Consider the following 21171-nt stretch of genomic DNA (forward strand, 5'->3'; position numbering starts at 1 on the left):
AATTATTAGTATATGCTTATTTATACAAAACCAAAATAAAACTCTAATTATTCTACTGAATTTATATTGAACCTTTTTCCTATGAAGGTTTTGTATGGAGCATTTTATAAATGTAACTAAATCAATCTTGCAGGGAGAATAACAGTAAATGCAACTCTCATGCAATAGTTAGGCGGCTGTGGAAGGTCCATAAAATTTATAGTACAGTCATACTCAAAACTCACACCTCTTAACTTTTTCATGGTGATTTGTTTCCAACAGATGATATTAACTTAGGAAACAAAAATAAAAATATCTTCTAGTTAAATTTACATTTGAGTTATAGTTGGATTATTTTCATAACCAGAGAATGGAAACAAGAACTGGGGTTTAGTTATAGGTCTGTAAAAGGAAATTGTTGTTCGCCTTATGTAAATTACCTACACTATCTGAACCTCAGTTCTTCCATCTGGTCAATGAGGGGATTGAGTAACAATGGTTCTCAACTAATGGTTATAAAATAACCTGGGTGGGGGGGAGGATTTTGTAAACCTTTGGTGGCATTTTTGGCAGTTAACAAGCAAGCAACAGTGATATTATGAGTCCTACAATGTACATGCCAGTTCTATATAATCATACATGCCAGTTCTACACAATTCATACATTTATTCAAAATGCTAATAGTGTTCCTCTGTGGAAATCTGGGCTGGATGATTTAAAGATCTCTCCAGCTCTGACATTCTTCAATCTTATCATACAGCCTCTCTTAGAATCACTACACTAATGTGTAAATACTAACATTTGGAATCAATATGAACAGTTTTTGAAAGATTTCTTTTGAATGTAATATATAATATCAGGGCTAGGGAGATAGCTCAGTTGGTAGAGTGCTTGCCTTGCAAGCCCAAGGTCCTGTATTAGATCCCCAGCACTGCACACACACAAAAAATTGTGTGTAATATCAACTTTTCTTATGGCCAATAAATTGTATGGTGTGGAAATATACACTGAATATGACCAAGAACACATGAAGGATGAGGAAAAGAAAATGTACTTGTATAATTACAAGGTTTGTATATGTTTTTTGAAATGACAAAATATTAAATCAACAAAGAAAATTAAAAGTTAAAGAAGTATAATATCTAGAATACATTCTAAAATAAAAGCAGGAAAGATAAATAGTTACAGAGTCAAAAGGAAAACAAAAATGAATTTTCAGAAACATTTGATTAATTCAGCAGGGGTACATAAAAAAGCATTAATAGAATAAACAACAGGATGATGAACAGAAAATAAATAGTAAATTTTAGACGTAAATCTAACTATTATCAGCCATTATAGTAAATGGCGACATCAAGTAAGTTCTTTAACTAAAATGTAAAATCATTAGAATGGATAAAATTCAAGACCCATGGATATACTATCTACTAGAGATACACCTTAAAAATAAAGACACAAACTGGAAGAAAAAATATGGATGGCCAAAAAGATGAATAATGCAAACTGTACACATGGGAAAGCAAGGGTCACTATATTAATATCATATAAAATGGGTTTCAGTAAGAGTATAGCAAATGCAGTAAGGAATTTCACAACAAAAAGGGTGGGTAAATTCATCAGGAAGACAACCATGTTTATGTTTCTAGTAAAGAGCTTCATAATAATAAAACAAATCTGACAATGTCAAAATAAAAAATAAACACTTCTACAATCAGAAATATGAACATCCCTCTTTCAGAAATTAAAGAAAAAGACAAAAAGTCAGCAAAGATATAGAAAATCTGAACAACTTTTATCAATCCCTTTGAGCTAGTTATTTATAGAGTTCTGCACCTTACAAGTGCAAAGTGCACATCCCTCTCAAGTGTAGCTAGACCACTGTCTGGACTCAAAGCAAAAGACATCCAATACATTTAATAGGACTAATATCACAAGGGAGTTAAAAAATAACATGACATATGTAGAAAATAAACAAATATTTGGAATTAAACTTCTAAATGACCAAGAGAAGAAAGAATAAATCAAAAGGAGAATTAGAACTTTTTTTTAAATGTTATCAGGGATTGAACCCAGAGGCTCTTAACCACTGTTAAGACTGTGGATCAACATCCACAGTCCTTTTAAAAATTTTGTTTATTTTGAAACAAAGTCTCACTAAGTTACTTAGGGCCTCACTAAACTGCTGAGAATGACCTCGAACTTGTGATTCTCCTGCCTCAGCCTCCTGAACTGAGGATTATAGGTGAGCACCAACATGCCAAGTGAATTAGATTATTTTTAAGTTGAATTATAATCATGATGACAATGAAACTACATGACATGCATAAATTGTGAAATGTAGATAAAGCAGTACTTATAGGAAAATTTATAGTTATAAGTGCTTACATTAGGAAAAAAAAAACTGCCCCAAAGGCCACAGGAAAAAAGAGCAAAAATAACTTTTAAATTTATTACACAATTTTTATGTTTTTAGGTTTCAGTAAAAATTAAATATAATAAAAAATTATGGTAATTTATTACAGCAGCAAAAGGACAAAAGATAAAATCAGGGGACCTTCATTCAATTCCCAATATCAGAGAAAAAAGAGGAGAAGGAGAAAGAATAATTAGAGAACACGAAGAAAGACAAAATTTGTTTCTTTGAGGAGTTGATAAACCTCTAAGTAGACTGATGAAGGAATTATGGAGTATGGAAATTAGCAATATCAATAATTAAGGAGGACTTATCAATAGAAAAAGATTAAAAGTATTACAATGGAATATTATGAATAACTTTATAACAAAGTAGACAGTTTAGATGCACTAATTCACTGAGAAATACAATCAATCAAAACTGATCAAAATTAGAAAATCAAACTTATATAATAAATCTTTTTATTTTAGAGTAGAAAGTAAGCTTTATTAAAGAAAAGTAAAAGCAGACTTCTCCTGGGTGGAAGAAGGGGACCCAAAGGTGGAATCCCTATAATAAATCTTAAGAAAATTGAATTTAGTATTTTTAAAATACTGTCCAAAAAGACAGCTTTGGGTCCCTTATAATTTCAGTGGTGACATTTACCAAATATTTAAGGAGAAAATAAAATGAATCCTAAAGAAAGTCATTAGGAAAACAGAGAGGAAGGATCAATTCACAATACATTTTGTAATGCAAAGCATAAACCTAATTACAATACCTCAGGAATTTATTAGAGAAACTAAGAGATCAATATTCCTCATAAGTAAAACCACAAAACCCTTAACAATTTGAGCAAATAAAATTCAGAAACATAAAAACATATCATAATTACGTATCATTTATCTCAGGAGTATAGGATTGGATTAATTAAAAAATAATTGGGGGGTAGGGCTAAGAGTGCAACTCAATGGTGTAGTGATTGCCTAGCATGCATGTAACCCTGGATTCAATCCCCAGCAACACAATAGTAACAATAATAAATAAATAATGTAATTTATTTATTGAATAAAGAGAAACATAACTTTGCAGAATTAAAAATCCATTTATGATAGGAACCTTTTGCAAATTGGTTATATAAGGTAACTTTTTAAGTCAGATGAAAGGCATTAACAAAAAAATACCTAGGCCCAACATGACATTTAATGGTGAAACTTTGGATGTTTCTCACATTCCCCTTCAAACAAGGGAAGAATGGCCACTTGCACCATCTTTGCTGGAGGTAAATAAGGAAAGAAAAAGAATTGAAAGGTGTAAAGATCAGCTAGGAAGAAGCAACAGTCTTTTATTTCTAAATCTCATGGAAGTATATATAGAAAATCACAAGGAATTTACAAGTGAAATTACTAGAACTGATTTATGTCAATTTAGCAATGTAACAGAATACAAAATTAATATATAAGATCAACTGTATTTTCATATAAAACAGCCTCAACTGGAAAATGAAATTAAAGCAATACAATTTACAATAGCAACAAAAACAGTATATTCCTAGAAATAAATCTAGCAACAGATGTGCAAGACCTCTACACTGAAAATTACAAACCATTGCTGAGAGCAATTAAGACCTAAATTAAATAGAAACATATGCCATGTTTATGAATTGGAAAACTTAATATTTGAAGATGTCAGTTATACTCAAATTTATCTATCAATTCAATGCAATCTTAAATATAATCTTACCATGCTTTTTGTAAAAATTGACATTCTGATTCTCTAAATGCATGCGAAATTCAAAGGACCTGGAAAAGTGAAAGCAGAAAAATAACAAATTTGGAGAAATGAACAACCTTATATCAAGGATTACCATAAAATTACATTAGTAAAGATAGTATGGTACTGGCATGAGAATTAATAGAACGGAGTCCACAATAAGACCTGCATGCTTACAACATTTATTCAATTTCTGAAAATGTGACTAAAGCAATCCAATGTTCAATGAAACAATTTTCAACAAATGGCAATAGAACAATCGGTTATCCACAAGAAAAATAATAAACCTCAATTCCTACTTTACATTATAAACAAAAATAAAGATGAATCATTAACTAAATGTACAATAAGGCACATTATGTATGTTTATAATTAAATATAACTTAGTAATAGAAAGGTACTACTGTTGTAGGAAACAATTTGGAAAATCTCAAAAATGCTGAATGAAGAAATCTTCCACAAGTGAGCATATATGGAATGATTCCACTTAAATGAAGTTCTATAAGGCAAAACTAATCTACTCTGGAAAACATCAGAACATTGCTTCTGGTGAGAATGTGGGCAGGATGTGACTAGGCATGATGCATTAGGGAACTTTTTGGAGTCATGGTAATGGTCCATATTTTTTATATACATTTGAGTTACATGGTATATTCATTAGTCAACACTCATTGAAAGTTACATTAAATTTTTTACATTTCATGTTACATAAATTTCACCTAAGAAAATAACTGTAAACAAACATTTAATTCTAGTTAATAATATGCATGCCCATGTCTTTCCTGAAAAAGTCTTTCATTTATTTTGAAGTGCATTAAAGAAAAATTGGATGAAAGTATAGATATTGTGATAATGCAGGAATTATAACAGGTAATTCTAAAATCTGCATAGTATGTATATTGGTGCTCTTTGTACTATCTTTGAGCTTTCTGTGTGTGCATCAAAGATTTTATTACAGAATGTTAGCCAAATAAACAGACAGAAGGAGTAAATGGATACATTTATAATGGTAAGGAATTGTCTTCAAGATAATATTAAGTGAAAAAATATCAAGGCACAAATCAGTTTGTATATTGTGCTTTGGTAATGCAAAGATGTATGTATCTATAATATAGACACATGTTATATTGTATTATGATATGATATATAACATTATATATCATATATAGAATATTACACACTCATGTATAATGTGTATACACATACACACCTATGCATATAAAATATGCATGTATATGTTTTATATATAGCTTCTTATATCTTTGCATAAAATATCTTTGGAAGAGTAGGCAAAAGATTGCTAATGGTGGTTGCTTTGTGGGTGCCTCAGCAGGTAGTGATTAGAGGAAGACATACTATTCATTCTATACCATTCTCTATTGTATGAAATTTTACATATTAATGCATTACTTTATCAAAAAGATGACATGTAAAAAAACTAAAAATAAGCATAATAATAAAATAGAACTTAATCCAGGCATCTCCTTCTCATCTTTATTTAATAAGCTTGCAATAGATAAGTCTAGAATTTACAATCCAACTGGGTAAGCAAGTAATCGGTTTCAGCAAGATTAGTATACAGATATCCTTACACCTGTATCGACTTCAGACAAGTTACTAAAAGTCTCTGAAACTTTGTTGTTCATTGTAGGATAGATAATAATATGAGACTGCAACTTTTAATTATATGACAAGTGCAAACATATATATAAAACAAGGTCTCCTCAGAAGTCATAACCCCCATGACAATAACCCCCCCAAAAAAAGTGGAAAAAGAAATTGATTGAAGATATTTGACTTGCTGAATTTGGATGAAACAAGATACCTTTCTTCAAAAGAGCCACCATAGGAACCCAAATGCTCAGGAAACTATTGATAAATTACCAGAATAAATTAATGAGGATGAAGGGCTACTGAATCTTAAACATGTTGATAAATGGGTTCAGTTACTCCTTAGTGAGCCCCTGATGCCTGAATACCTGTGAATCTTTGCTCAGGTGAACCCAAGTCTTAATACACTTATCTAAGAAGTACCTAATAAATAATAAAAATAATTCCATTAAATTATTAATATTAACTTAAGGGCTAGGATTTAGGAAAAATTGTTTGTCCAAACAATTGCTTTTCTATCTATTTCGTTTTTATGAAGATTATTCAAGTGTTAGACAGTTGTAGGGAAATGGCACCACTACAGGGGCACATTCAAAGTGCACTTATATATCTGGTTCAGATTGAGCTTTATATGTTTCCACATTTAGCTTTGTACAAAAGGGAAAGGAAGGTCATTAATAGGAGAAAGCCAACAGTGTCTCTATGTTTCCATTGACCTAATACACGGAGGTGGTTCTAGAAATCTGGGTGTTGCCATTAGATAAATGTTTGATTAATCCAGCAAATATTTATTGAGAACATAGCTATTGAATGCCAAGCACTTGTGCAGTGACAGTAAAGGCAATGCTGTGAAAGAAAGATCAGGCTCTAACTTTTGTGGGGTTTTCATTCTCATTGAGAAAGACAGCCAATAGAAAAGTAAACATATGCACAATAACATTACTTCCAGATGGTGTTAACTGTGAAGAATTAAGAGAGGATGATGCAATAATGACTGTATGGTTTGGATGTGAGGTGTCCCCAAAAAACACATATATGAGACAATGCAAAAAGGTTCAGAGGACGAATGATTGGGTTGTGAGAGCCTTAACCCAATCAGTGAATTAATCCTCTGACAGGGATTAACTGGGTGGTAACTTTAGGAAGGTAGGGTGTAGCTGGAAGAGGTGGGTCCCTGGGGGAATGCCTTTGGGGTTTATATTTTGTCCCTGATGAGTGAAGCTATCTTCCTGCTTTCTGGCTATCATGTCCTGAGTTGCTCTTCTCCTACATATCCTTCCACCATAATGTTCTGACCCATCTCTAGCCGAGAGCCAATGGAGTAGGACACCTATGAACTACAAGTCTCTGAAACCGTGAGTCCCCAAATAAACTTTTCCTCCTCTAATTGTTCTTGTCAAGTCTTTTAGTCACAATGATGGAAAAGCTGATTAAAGCAGTGACTTAAAGTGGGCCGGGGGCTGGGGTTGTGACTCAATGGTAGAGTGCTTGCCTGGCATGTGTGAGGCACAGGGTTTGATCCTCAGCACCACATACAAATAAATAAATAAAATAAAGGTTTATTGAGAACTAAAAAAATAATTTTAAAAAAGTGGAGGCAGCATATCTTCTTCTAGATTGGCTGGGAAATCCTCCCCAATCTGGAAGGAGACACAAGTCAAGTAATAAAAAGGGGTTATGACTTAGATGTGAGGTGTCCCCAAAAAGCTCACTGTGAGACAATGCAAGAAGAATCAGAGAAGAAATGATTAGGTTATGAGAACCTTAACCTAGTCAGTGAATTAAGCCCTGATGAGATAGGCTGAGTGGTAACTGGAGGCAGGTGGGGTGTGGCTGGAGGAAGTGGTTCATTGGGGGCGTGGCTATGGGGTATATATTTATATCTGGAGAGTGGAGACTCTCTCTGCTTCCTTCCTGATCACCATGTGAGTCGTTTCCCTCTGCCACACTCTTCTGCCATGATGTTCAGCCTCACCTCCATCCCCAAGGAATGGAGCTGACCTTTTATGGACAAAGACCTCTGAAACTGTGAGCCCTCAAAAAACTTTTCCTTCTCTAAAATTTTTCTGGTCAGATCCTTTAGTCACTGCAGCGAAAAAGCAAACTAAAACACACGGACATGCAACAACAAGGACTGATTCTTAAATATTCATGTACTGATTTAAATGACAATTTCTGGCCTCCAATTCAACTATTCTCATTCAGTAGGTCATAGTAGAGCTCCCACATCTGCATTTGAGCCAGTTTCATGACCACCCCAAGATATTTCTGATTCTGATAATTTATTAACCACATTTTGAGAAGCACAGATCTAGGTCCATAGTCTTCTCTATGTGAGATATATTTTTATACACTGAGGCCCAATATTGATTGGGAAATCTGGAGTTTTTGACCTCAAGAAAGGACCCCTAGAATTTTGTAAGCCTAGAGGCATGGATGACATTGAAATAGGCAGGCCAATTGGAACCAAGCAGACTTATCAATCAAGGCTGGAAAGAGGGTGGAAATAAGAAGATCAGCTGAGTTAGGGTGGTATAGGCCCCATATCTAGTCAGATGATTTTCCAATTAGCAGAAATCAGTGAGATCTGTAAGAACTGATGGCTGTTCCAAAAGCAGGCTGCTGTCTGCCTTGCTCATATTTCCTGCTGTGTGTGGGTAGACCTGAGCTCATGGGTGTTGATTGGCAAAGAAGGACTTCAAAATCCTGCACAAAGAAGGACTTCAAAATCCTGCAGACATACTGTCTCTAAGGGGAAAAAAAGGTTGAGATATTGAGTTTTGCCTTTCTCATTGATTCATCTCACCAGTAGAAGTATTTCACTCAAGGTTGTTGACTGAGAGATGGGGAAGGAAGAGCTACATTCCACTTTTTATTTCCAACCCAGATGATAATGAGCTTCACCACATTCTAATTACTGATTTCTGCCTGGAGGAACATCTTGGCTTTTCCAATTAACAATAATTTAATATGTTATTACTTATCCTTTGTTCTTTTTCTTTGAGTTCATCCAATTATTGCATACTGCTTCTGTTTTCGTGGGCCGAAACCCTAGTTTTATTATTTTTTTCTTGCAAGATTTCTTTCTTAGATCTTGTCCTAATTATGAAGTATTGCCAGTTTTATTTAAAACCCTATTTAAATGCTTTGTATTTTTGGCAAGTATTAAAAGAGTGGATAAAATATCATACATTTGTCATTTAGGTAATAATGGAAGTTACAAAATATTATTTTGAATTTTTAAAACAAATCATTTTCATCTCTTTAAACTATTATCAGTACAAGGTATATGAAATTTAAACTAAATTGCATCTTTGCAAACCAATAGCTTCAGAAATAATCTCCTTTGTCAATTGAATAATCAATCCAGGAGCCATTCTGTATGTTTTGCAAAAGTATGCAAATAAAACCATCCAAAAACACAGTGGTTTAACTGTCTTTGAAATATTTTAGAAAGAAAACAATCATTGGCATAAAATTTCCCAAGATATCACTGTTTTTTATTATGTAATAACTATCTGGTAGGCATTGTAATTAGTTTCTTCCAAATAGCACCTGCAGTCTATACTTCATAATTTATTGCATTACAAAGTCTTATGTTTCCCAAAAGTAATATCACCTTATATATGGCAGAAAACTTTTATTGTGCCTTTGTATGCCCCTATAATGTCAAGCCAAAAGCTAGGACCAGAGTGGGATTCCAAAGTAAACTGGCTGGCTCCCCAGTACAAAAAGAAAGAAACTGCTGGCATATTTTAGTGTCATTTTTCCCTTAATGCACTACCTACGTTTGTGCTATATGAGTGTCCCTGAGTATAGAATTCAATGAAATTAATGCTTCTAACTCAATTGTTCATCTACAACTTCACTGAGATCGTGCTTTTACCCCTCTGTAGGCTGTCAGACAGGCAGATTGACTGATCTGCCATTGGGAAGAAAAAAGTATAGAATAGACACATTTCTAACAGTTTTTCTGGTCTTCATTAGAAAATTCTATAGCCTGAAGGCCAAAGCACAATTTTCAAGACTACTCTACTAACAGAACTCATCAACTTTATTTCATTGATTTCATTTATAGAATTTCCGATCTAATAGAAGAAACGTAACCTCTGACTCATTTATTACAAAAGAACAACAGTTTTAATCAGGTTGTATACTTTGCAAAAGGTTATATTTGTTGGAATATCTCAATTACTTACCAACCCACCCTCCTCAAGAGATTGGACAGTTTAATTCACTATAATAAATCATTGCCTTGTACAAATTATTATCAATGTGTTGTAAGCACCCTCATTCATTGAAAATTTTCTAAAAAGCTCTTCAATTGATTTGTGCTCATGTAAGAGGTATATTCTTAATGCTGACCTAACTTCAGCTGTAAAAATGTGGAATAGCCTGGTGGGTAATAGAATGAATTCTGAACATAAAATTGGAAAAACTGGCTCTAGACTTGATCATATCGTTTATCAGCCAGGTAACATTGAACAAGTCAGGGTCCTTCTCTAAAACATTGACTGTTCCTTGTAATGATGCCTACTCTCCCTCTTTTCATAACTCTTGGGATTTACATGCTTTGTAAGTGGTCAAGTACGGTGCAAATTTAAGAGGTGATGACCGCATGTTGACCAAACAAATTCTTACCTTGGACTGTACTTTTATGGATTAAGCATAAATTTTTCCAAGGACAGGGAGATTCTAGTATCTAAATGAATAAAATTTCAAGACCTATTGGCTACAGATTGCTTTTTGCATGCAAGTATTTCCCAGGTCTCTCTAGAAAGGTATGTCTGCCCCTTCTCTCCAGCTTAGCTACCTTGTTTCCAACTACAGTTTTCCTTACACAATTCCTAATTCTTGCATGCTGTTTAAACTCTAGTTCCTCAGCAAATGTATCCACACTACATTGTTTTCCTTCCCTGAATCCCCAGAAGTTTTACGATGGTCTAAACAGTTTGGTAAAAACCAGCTCTTCAAGCAATTCTTCCTTGAAACCCCTGCCACGTCTGACATGTGGACCCCTCATCTGTGCTCCCAGAGGCCCCTGGGCAGGGCATACCTCTCTTAAAGCACCTGTCACACTTCATATTTTAAAGAGTATTATGAACTTTGATATAAAACTGAATGAAATAATAATTATTTATTCACAATGCAACTTAAGAAATAATGACCTCGTCAAAATATTGAAGCCATCTAATTCCCCTGCTTGAGCTCCATCCTTTTTTGCTCTAAGAGGTAGTTCTTCTGCATTGATATGCATTATTCCATGAAATTCCATATCACTTGACTATACATCATGTAGAACTCTACAACATATAGCATTATTTGGAATAGTTTAAAAACAGCATATGGAATTACACTGGAAGTATTTTCCTGTGATGTATACTTCTTGCTCAATGCTTTTTTGTGAAATTCCTCCATGTTGTGTTCTTGCATGTTCTGCAGTTCTTAGCCTTGAGTATACTACAGGCTGAGCATCCCTAATTCAAAAATCTGAAATCTAAAATGCTTTGAAATCTGGAACTTCTTGAGTGCCCATGTGTTTCTCAAAAAGCTTTTGATTTTAGAACACTTTAGATTTCATATTTGTATATTAGGGATGCTCAACTGATAAAGTCCATGCAAATATTCCAAAATCACGAACTTCCAAAAGCTGGAACAGTTCTGGTCCCAAGCATTTTGGATGAGGGATACTCAACCTGTACAATGTACTAATTTATTGTTTCATTGATGTTTTATTTTTTTCAACAAATATTTTAAGATAACTAGGCTATGAACATTCTTATATTTGTCTTTTGCTGTACTTGTATTTTTCTGCAAAGTATATACATAAAAGTGGGATTGTTGAGTCATAATGTATGTGTTAAGATTTAGTAAATATTGCCAAATTGCTCTCTAAAGTGAAAAATTTTCACTCCCATCAGCATTGTACAGAATTTTCCTTTGCACTACGTTCTCTCCAACACTTGGTATGGTTAGAGTTTTAAAATTAGATGGATCTTCTGCCATTCCAGATCTATTCTTCATTCCTTTCTACCCTGGTAGGTGACCTAGGAGATTGAACTATATGGATGAGAACAAAGGGTTCCCTTGTCTTTGACTTCTATTTGAGTTCACAGGAAGAACCAAAGAAGAAAACTTAAAGGAAGGAAGAACACTTTTATTCCTTCTGTTCCCTCTGTGAAGTAATCATAACATGGTCTAGAGTTCTTTTTTCATCATTTCTTTTGGAGTAATCTTTTCTGATTTATTGAAATTTTTTATATATTTTGGCTACTAATGCTTTGGTGGTGGGGGTGGGGTATATAAATTGTAAATGTTTTCTCCCAGTGTGTGGTATGGCATTTTATTTAGTTGACACTATTTTTGTATCAAGAGTTTTAAAAAATTTTAGAGTGATTCTATTTATGAAGTCATTCCTTTTTATAGTGTATGCTTTCTTTGTCTTCTTAAAGAAATATTTCTTTAAAGTCAAAGTTTTTACCTGAATTTTATTCTAGAAGATTAATGAAAGAATTGTTTTTCATGTTAGACTTTTAATTCACCTGGAACTGATTTTTGTATGTAGTGTAAAATGAAAATTCACCTTTAATTAATTTTCAATGCCACACTTCCTCTGAAGGGTCTGGGAGAGAATGCTCTCTTTCTCTTTTATGGCTTATAGAGGCCACCTGTATTCCTTGCATTTCCTGACTTGTGACTCCTTCCACCATGCTCAAAGTCCACAGCTTAGTAAACTTCAAATCTCTAAGGTTGTCACATCTTCAATCTTCTGTAGTAGAATATCCTTCTTTTATATGAGTATTTGTAATTACACTCAGGGAGATTTTCCTGGATTATCCAGGTAGAACCTATTTCTTAATGCTTAACTTAATCATATCTGTAAAACCCCTGTTACCATATAGGTAACATTTATAGGTTCTAAGAATTAGGGCCTGGATATATTTGGGGGGTATTATTCAGTCTATTGCATGCTCCATGTGACTGGTAAGCTTCTTGAGGGCCTATACGCTTGTTAGCCTTTATATCTCTAGTGTATCATACATAGCACATGTTCCCTGAATGAATGCAATTTTTCTTCATTTACATGCTATTATTGTAAACTCCTTCAAAGATTATTTTTTGCTATACCTTCCAATTAATCTAAAATAGCATAGTAAATCCAAAACACTTAAGGCAATGTGGCAGAGTAGAAAAAGAACCTAGAATCCAGTCCTGGTTTATTGCTTTATGGACAATGAATTTTGAGGCAAACACATTTTTGTTTCTCTGGAATTCTCTTTCTTCACTGACAAAATGGAGAGGGGAGAATAAGCCTAGCTAGTAAGATCCTAAGTTCCCTACTCCTGTTCATCCAGGGCATTTCTGCTTTTATTTTTTTAATGTAACTAATGAACATTTTTATACAAAATTTCATTTGTAAAAAGGATTCTGCTTCTTGATCACGTTATGTGCATGTACAAATATACCACAATAGAACTCACTATTCTATATAACTATTATGCACCAATTAAAAAAAACCTTTATTAATGTTTTTATTGCAGTCCACTACAGGTAATGCTGAAACTCAGCAAGTAGCACTACTTTAAACCACTGTCTTGAAGCCATCATGTTGAAAGGGCCACTAAGATCATTTCTGTCCTTATCCTGTGGATGGTTAACATTCTCTCTTGCTTCACTCAAAGGTCAATTGTGTAAGATCTAAGATATCATATAGCTATATCATTATGGCATATTTCCTATCAGCAGAGCAAGATCCCAGTCTGCAGCACAGTTTCATAAATGCAAAACCACAGCAATCAACGGAAAGAAAGGGGGAGTAGCACTAACCCATCAGTAAGCCAGGCAACTGACTGTATTCCATGTGGTGGGGTGCACAAAATGCTCATTGAAAGCAGGAATGGTATCTTATTCATATTCATACACACACTTATGTTGTATACATGGAACGATACCTTCCCAAAAGGGACTTATATCTTAGTATGTTACATCATATGTATGACTTCCATCTATCTTCATTAGTAACGCTGCCACACTGATTAGATTGACTCGGGGTCAATACTTGCAGTCACTCAGATATGACTTGCATTTTCTCTAAGCTCTATGATACAACTGCTAGAGCTCACTGTCATACATCCAGAAATGGTCAATAAAATGACTGATGAGTAATATCTTAGCTTTTCTTTTATATATTTCCATAGCTTTCCTGAAGATTTAAGCAAAATCACAAGCTCATTTTATTATGAGAATCACATTTATATATTCCGATCACTTAACATCTGTGTGACTTTAAGCAACCCCCTCCTAATTCAGTGTGTCATTTTTCATATATGTAAAATGAGAAGACTCAGGCTAAATGATCCCCGAATTCCTCTTCAAAGTCGAGGGTTCATGATCTTTTATGTGGATAAATATATCACATTAACCCAGTGAATCAGTTTTTTAAATGTTTTCACTTTTCAATAACTATTTTTTAATACTTACTAGGTTCAAAAATTTCACTCAGAAAGATAAAAAAAGAAGCAGGAAGAGAGCATTGATTCTGTTAGTGATAGATAATATTATTCATTGGCAAAAATTGTGACATCTGGGTATTTTTTCAAGCCAACCAAGAGTAACCATGGTAACATAGGTTAAATTGACTATTGCCCTATGGTAAAGTGTCAAAGTTTTAACAAATTCCTCCTCCGCAACAATGATAGAAAAGCAAGAAACCAGACACTCATTTCAGAAGCTCAATTAGTTGAAATAAATGCAGTAAGTTGGGTAATTTGAAAGGACTTCTCAAAAATTCTGTGACAGATATTTGAAGGGTTGAAGAGGAATTTAACTGCCATGGATAAAATAAGATTACCATTTTTCTAATGTCCCATTCTGTTCATACAATGTAAACTCAATAGTCTGAGTTCTTGAGAAATGTAATAATTAGGATGGATTCATATTGTAAGTATGTTAGTGAAATCTGGTCAATTTTATCAGTGATTAAAATCAAGAAATAATTTTAAAAATTGCATCATTAATATTATAAGAAATGATGGATGAAGAACCTACAGTGTGTGGAAAAAGATGAGAAATAGCCAGTACATCTTGAAAAAGAATTTTTAAAGGGTAGAATAATTCAGAATCGCCACTTTTAGAAATCATTTGGGATACAAATGAAATGAATTATATTTGTACTGGTTATTTAACTGATTATTTTGTCTTAAATTATGGTTGTGTTATAGCAACTTGTTTTTTAACTGGGAGATATAGCAACAATATTTGTTAAAACATTGGATTGCTTCTCAAAGGTAGGGTTGAATATTTCTGATTAATTCTTTAGTATGACATGTTAGGAGTGATGCCGAAACATGTCAAGTCCCTAATCTTTCCTGATCTATTCTCACTTTCAACTCCAATTTTACTAAGAAGACACAAGAAGATGAAAACTATCTTTGTTGAGTTTTTTCAAAGTTTTTCCATTCCACTTATGTTCACTCATTCCCTCATTTTCTTTTATTATTTTAGAGAAAATAAATTCTCTCCGTGATTTTGAATCTAATTCACCCCATTGCTCTCCTGTGATTCTTTCCCCCAAACTTACTCATCTCAATTTTTTTATTCACTTCCTGTATTTCTATCTCAAGTACTTACCTTTCATGTAGGATCCAAATTAATCCTTACCAACTACCAGGTAGATATTTTTAGGTAAATGTTCCTTGGACTCAAACTCAATTTTTAAATGATACTCACTATTGCCTTGTAAACTCCTATCCAAAATGTTGCAGCTCCTGATTTCCTCATTTTGTTTAATATTACTACCCAGTTACTCTGTATTATCTTGAACCAGGTTTTGAACCATTCCTCCCACTATACTTTGAATTGTTCCCTCACTACATCAAGATAGTCATCAAGTCCTATTGATTTTTAAGATGGTTATATTGGTGACATGAGCCCTCTGTTTTATGGTCAAGTTAACCTAATTCAAACCTTCATTCTTTCCTAATATACTGTGAAAGCCTCCCAATTAATCTTTTTCTCTTCTCATGCTCTTCATTTCATCATTCATACTACACTAAAGTGATCTCTTAATATTCAGCTGTAATCATGCCATACGCCAGCTTAAACACCTTTGCTGAATCCAGACAGTAAAACAAACTAGTTAGTAGCTAATTACATTTCCTCAAGTAACATGGGCTGATCTTTCCATAAATCTCGCTTCTTAGATCTACTTAACAAACCTTTGTTCCAAAGATCACCCTAGTGCATTTCATCTTTGCAGACATGGCCCCCTGTATCTGCAGCCTTGCTCTCATGTCTATCAAAATTCAAGTCCAGTTGACCTTTCAAATCCTCTATGAAGGCTTTTTATCACTTCGTTTGATATCACTCTTTCCTTACCTGTGTTCCCTTCATTCTCTACTTGTTCTCAACAGGTTTTAATTATAGATGCTATGTTCTCAAAAATTCTGACACAATATAGGCACTTGTAATTTTTTAAAAAATTTTAATTGTAGATGGACACAATACCTTTATTTTGTTTATTGATGTGGTGCTGAGAATCAAACCCAGTACCCTCCACATGCGAGGCAAGTGCTCTACCATAAGCCACAACCCCAGCCCTAGACAGTTATATGTGGAAGTGAATTGAATCAGTACATAATTGGGACAATAAATTGATCTGTGGTTTTGGTGATATTTTTATGTTGTAGTACATGAAATCACTGTTTCTATTGGTAAAAGAAATGGTTGAATATAGGTAATTTTACATAGTTTAACCTAACATAGACTTATAATTGGATGTTCAATTTTTTTTCTGGAAATGAATTTTCACAGTATAGCTGGGCCATAATTTAGCTCGTTTCAGTGCCATGGTTCTCCTGGTTAAAATAGAAAGTGTTAGGTTGGCATTCTTATATTTGCATTCCCACCTTTTTAGCAGTCACATTTTATTCCCTAGATCACATCACCTAAATCGCAGCACTAAGGTCATATATGATCAGAGCTAATAGACAAGCATAAGTGCATTCCTGAGGAAGTGTTGGCACACATACTTCATGGAAAATAGTCATTTGAACCCAAAATAGTATGGCTGGACTTCATGATTCAATGGAAGGATTTCATTTTGGTTTAGTTGACCTGGCTCTACTGAAAGAATATTGCCACATTCCTGGAGTACTTTACATATCAACTGAATCTAATTTTCTTCTTTAAATTCATGATGGCCTGTCCATGGGAATTACCAAAGAATTTTCACATATATAAATGTAATGCATTCATAACCTCTCTATAATGCATTTTACTTCACTGAGCCCTCTCAGGGGTAAATTATTTCCTAGAAATGACTGGGATATCAGGATGATAGTCAGTACATTCGAGTTATACCTTGCATTTTCTCAACTATCCAATCTGTTCTTTGGAAGCAAAAAATACTCTGCAAAGTATATGTGATTCACAAAAAGTGGGGGTGCTAGGGAAGAACAGAGGTACTTTCGATTAGGCAGAGTGTAGTGAAGGGAGCAGGGCATAGGGATAGGAAGGATAATAGAAATGAATTGGACATTAACACCCTATTTGCTTATATCACTATATGACCAGTATGATCCTATATCATGTACAACCAAAAGAATGAGGAGTTATGCTCCATTTATGTATGATGTATCAGAATGCATTCTATTCTCATGTATCACTAATTAAAACAGATTTTTTAAATGGGCAAAAGATCTGACAAAAGGAAAAAAGAGCTTCTTAGGAAAATCAGTTTTGATATTTTGGAGGAACAACTAGTTAAAATATTTTTTAAGCAGAAAGAAGTTGTTCAGCCAAGTTACTGGAATTTATTCTCACCTATTAATCCAAGAAACATCCTCAAACTATAATTACATAACGCGGTATAATTATTCTGGTTGTTTTATGAATTTGAGTTCAAAACTGTTAGTCAAATAAAATAATATGCAGAGCCCAAATACATACCTGAATCCCATTGAATATGAACTTATACATTTGAACAAAAATATTTAAAAAACTGCCTTTAAAACAGCTGCTATTTAAGGCTCTATGTTCAATTCTCATCACCTTAAAAGAAAAATAAAATAAATGTGTCCCCCCAATAAAAGTTAGGAATCAGGACAAATGCATTTGATAGATGGTGTTTAAAAAGAAGCAGAGGGGTGCAGAGAAAGAAGAAGTTCAACTAAGTAATTTAGAGTCAAGGGGTATGCAGTTTGAGGCCCTGCTTAGCCACATACTAGCTAATGACACTGAGTCAGTTACCTAATTCCTAAGGATGTTTACTCATGGATAGCACTTTTTCTGAAAATTTATTAGGGCTGTTGTAAGAACTAGAGACAATAGAAATTAGAGAACTTTTAAGGCAAAAAAAAAAACATCATTTATGGAAACTACAAAGATAAATAAGTAAATTTTAAAAGGAATGAAATATTTCATACTTTATGAAACTGCTAACAAATCCTATTTTCCTGCAGCTCCCAGAATCTCCTAAATAGAGATAATTGTTCATGCTAACTGGCTATTGCCATTTTTACTTACAATTTTGTCCATTAAATCATCACTCCAATTTCTTATATGCAGAGATTGCTGCCTTAATATTTCATGTCTTCTTTCCAATATCAAGAAGAATACTGTGCAATGACATGAATAATAGTCAATCTGTCATAGCACGTGCTATATCTCCTAACATGATGCATTGAGGCAGTTTTGGTAATGCAGGGTTCCTTGATTTGAAGTTTTGGAGGTCTATGGTTTCTCTATATTAACTTTGACCATATTCTGTCTGAGGCTATGGACTGAAGAATGTTCCATTTTGAGGGACAAGTACTCTACTGTTGAATAAAGAACTATGATTTGCAGATAGATTTGATCCTTTTCTTAGTTCTCATTGCCTTATTTATATAAGAAATAACTGTCACACTATAATTTACATGATTTATTTCACAACATATTTCATTGCTTTTCCCTCATTCCATTTTTGTAAAGAGCCCATCTGAGTCAGTAAAGCCACCGCCAAAAACCTTTTAATTGAAAGCGGAATCTATAAGGTAATCAATGGCTATGTTGAGGGCAATCCCATCCATGGCTTATTTGCCTGCTTGTGATCAAAAAAAAAAAGTCCCCCAGACTTTCTAGTAGATTCTTTCTTCAAAACTGTGAGATACTCTTTGTTCTGGGATATCAGTTCTTTTCATATCCCTATACCTATAAAGTCATGTATTTGTAGAAGAGTCAATTCTCTATTTTTAGCTGTGCTAATGGCCAATTTTCACACAATAGAGCGACCTGACCAAACACTGACCTGAAACAGCATGTTAAGACAGATGACACGTAGACCTGCCGCTACAATTCAAAATGCTGGTTGTTAAAAGCTATATGTGGTAACAGCTAAATCCAGGGCTGCTTAAAGATGGTACCCATAGCACAACTTTGGAAAGTTATTTTCAACTCCATTTCAGATAGATGCTGAGTTCATGTTCTGGGACAATGGAGTGAGCCCTTTTATGGGCTGAGGTTGACATTTCAACTGATTGATACATGTTTCTTGAATCCTTGTCACGTGTCTAAGGCTGGCAAAGTGACTGAATTGATTGTGTTGAAAGGCAGGAATCAAATTTATGAAGTGAGATACTAAAAACTAAATTGAAAATACCTGTACCAGGGCCTGGGCTATGAAACCTTAAAAATCATTCAAATAAGACATCTGTGGCACAGCCACAGCAAAGGACAGCAAGAACCATGGCACATAGGGTCTCAGAATGGGTCTTGCAAAATGAGTGGAGACCGCCAGTATCCTGTCTGTTTTCTCCAATGGCCTCAAGCTCCCTTTGGAGGTAACACTGGATCCCTCTGTTCACTTTGATATGTAAGTCAATTAGTCCATTGGTAAACAATTACTTCCTGTGTGTACACTCTTCTCTTGACAATACAACGATGAAATATGAATGGGCTCCAGACTCTAGTTGTTCATAGTTTACTTAGGGAGTGACCAATCCTACATTAGAACTTTGATCTTTGTTCCACGTACAAACAAGAGACATGGCTTATAAAGGTTGTGAGAATTCATAGTTTTTCATTACTTTGTACCAGTTTCCACCTTTCTTCCCCGACTTCACAAACTGCGACATGTTCTTTCATTATAGGTTTTCCTAGAACTTCCACTTTTCTTTATATTCTTTTTTTAGGGTTCTGGGACTGATTATTTTATTTCTAGTCCCCTTTTCATATAACCCACAATCAACATGAAAGACCAAGGTCATTTTTCTGTTTACCATATAGCTCCAGTGCTCTAGCCCAATGCTTAGCTTTATTTGTGTGTATTCATTTTAATATATTTTCCAACATTTATTTTTAATTAGCTTTAATTAGATTTGATTTACATACAATTAACTGTAGTCATTTAAAATGTTCTAGTATCCAGGAAACCTTACGACTAGGAGTCCAGAGACAGACTGTCGGTTCCCAGACACTAGGGGGAGAGAAGGCTGAAAGGATGCATCAGATTTACAGCTGCAGTGATGAAAATATACAAGTTTTCACCACGGTGATTCCTTCCAAGGCATCCAGTCCAGCCAGGATAAGAGTCAAAAGCTCTCAACACCTCTTGACCAAGAATATGGTGATTGAGTCAGACCTCTACACACCCCGGCCCCTGGAGCTGCGGCCACACCATATAGACCATCTGGATGCAGGTGAAGGCCACAGGTTTGTCCGGCTGCAGAATGCTCGGCCTCCCAGGGTGCATCCCACCAAAACCCCTGCCAGATCTGTGGGGATTTCTGAACCCAAAGCATCAAATCTGTGTGGGAATCAAGCATATGGAAAATCACTGATTCCTCCAGTGGCCCGGATCTCAGTGAAATCTCCAGCTGCAGCAGAGGTGGTAGCCATAGGCTCAGAGAATGAAGCTGTTCTGGGGAGAGGATCCAGACATCTCAAGAAGATGACGGAGGAGTATCCAACTCTCCCCCCGAGCGCAGAGGCTTCCCTGCCACTGACAGGCAGTGCTTCCAGCGGTGTCCGTGGCATCCTCCGAAAAATGTTTACCAGGAACAAGAAGAAGTCTGAATACATGGGAGCCACCAACAGCGCCTTTGAGGCTGACTAAAGGTGACCTTTCCCAGGTGCCTTGCATTGGCTGAGGTTCACAGGACAAGGGAAGAAAACTTGAGGATTGGGACTGAGCCACACTCACTCACTAGCTGATCGCCCGCTTTCAGCATGGAAAAGGAATGTCCCTTCAAGGCAAAATAGAACTGTTGATCTGAAAGTTACTTTGAGTGGTCATAACGTTTATTTTCTATCTTTAGGCGTAGTTATACCAAAATCAAACTTTGGCAACCCACTTTAAAGACCTACAAGGGAGAAAAATCTGTCTTCCTTGTGGGTTTTTCCAAAATGTATGATTTCTGACATGAATATAAAAGCTT

General features: G+C 34.7%; 1 protein-coding gene across 1 annotated transcript in view; it reads left to right on the forward strand.

Annotated features, from left to right (window-relative positions):
• LOC124971344 (vexin-like) overlaps positions 1 to 20849 on the forward strand; it is a 183348-nt gene extending 162499 nt beyond the window's left edge. Inside the window, exon 2 of the mRNA XM_047535116.1 lies at positions 20156 to 20849. Within this exon, the coding sequence (XP_047391072.1) occupies positions 20235 to 20849 (615 nt within the window). The 5' untranslated portion in view covers positions 20156 to 20234. The remainder of the gene's footprint in view (positions 1 to 20155) is intronic.
• The last annotated feature ends 322 nt before the right edge of the window (positions 20850 to 21171 follow it).

This window comes from Sciurus carolinensis, chromosome X (genome assembly GCF_902686445.1).
Source record: "Sciurus carolinensis chromosome X, mSciCar1.2, whole genome shotgun sequence".
In the NCBI taxonomy this organism is placed as follows: Eukaryota; Metazoa; Chordata; class Mammalia; order Rodentia; family Sciuridae; genus Sciurus; species Sciurus carolinensis.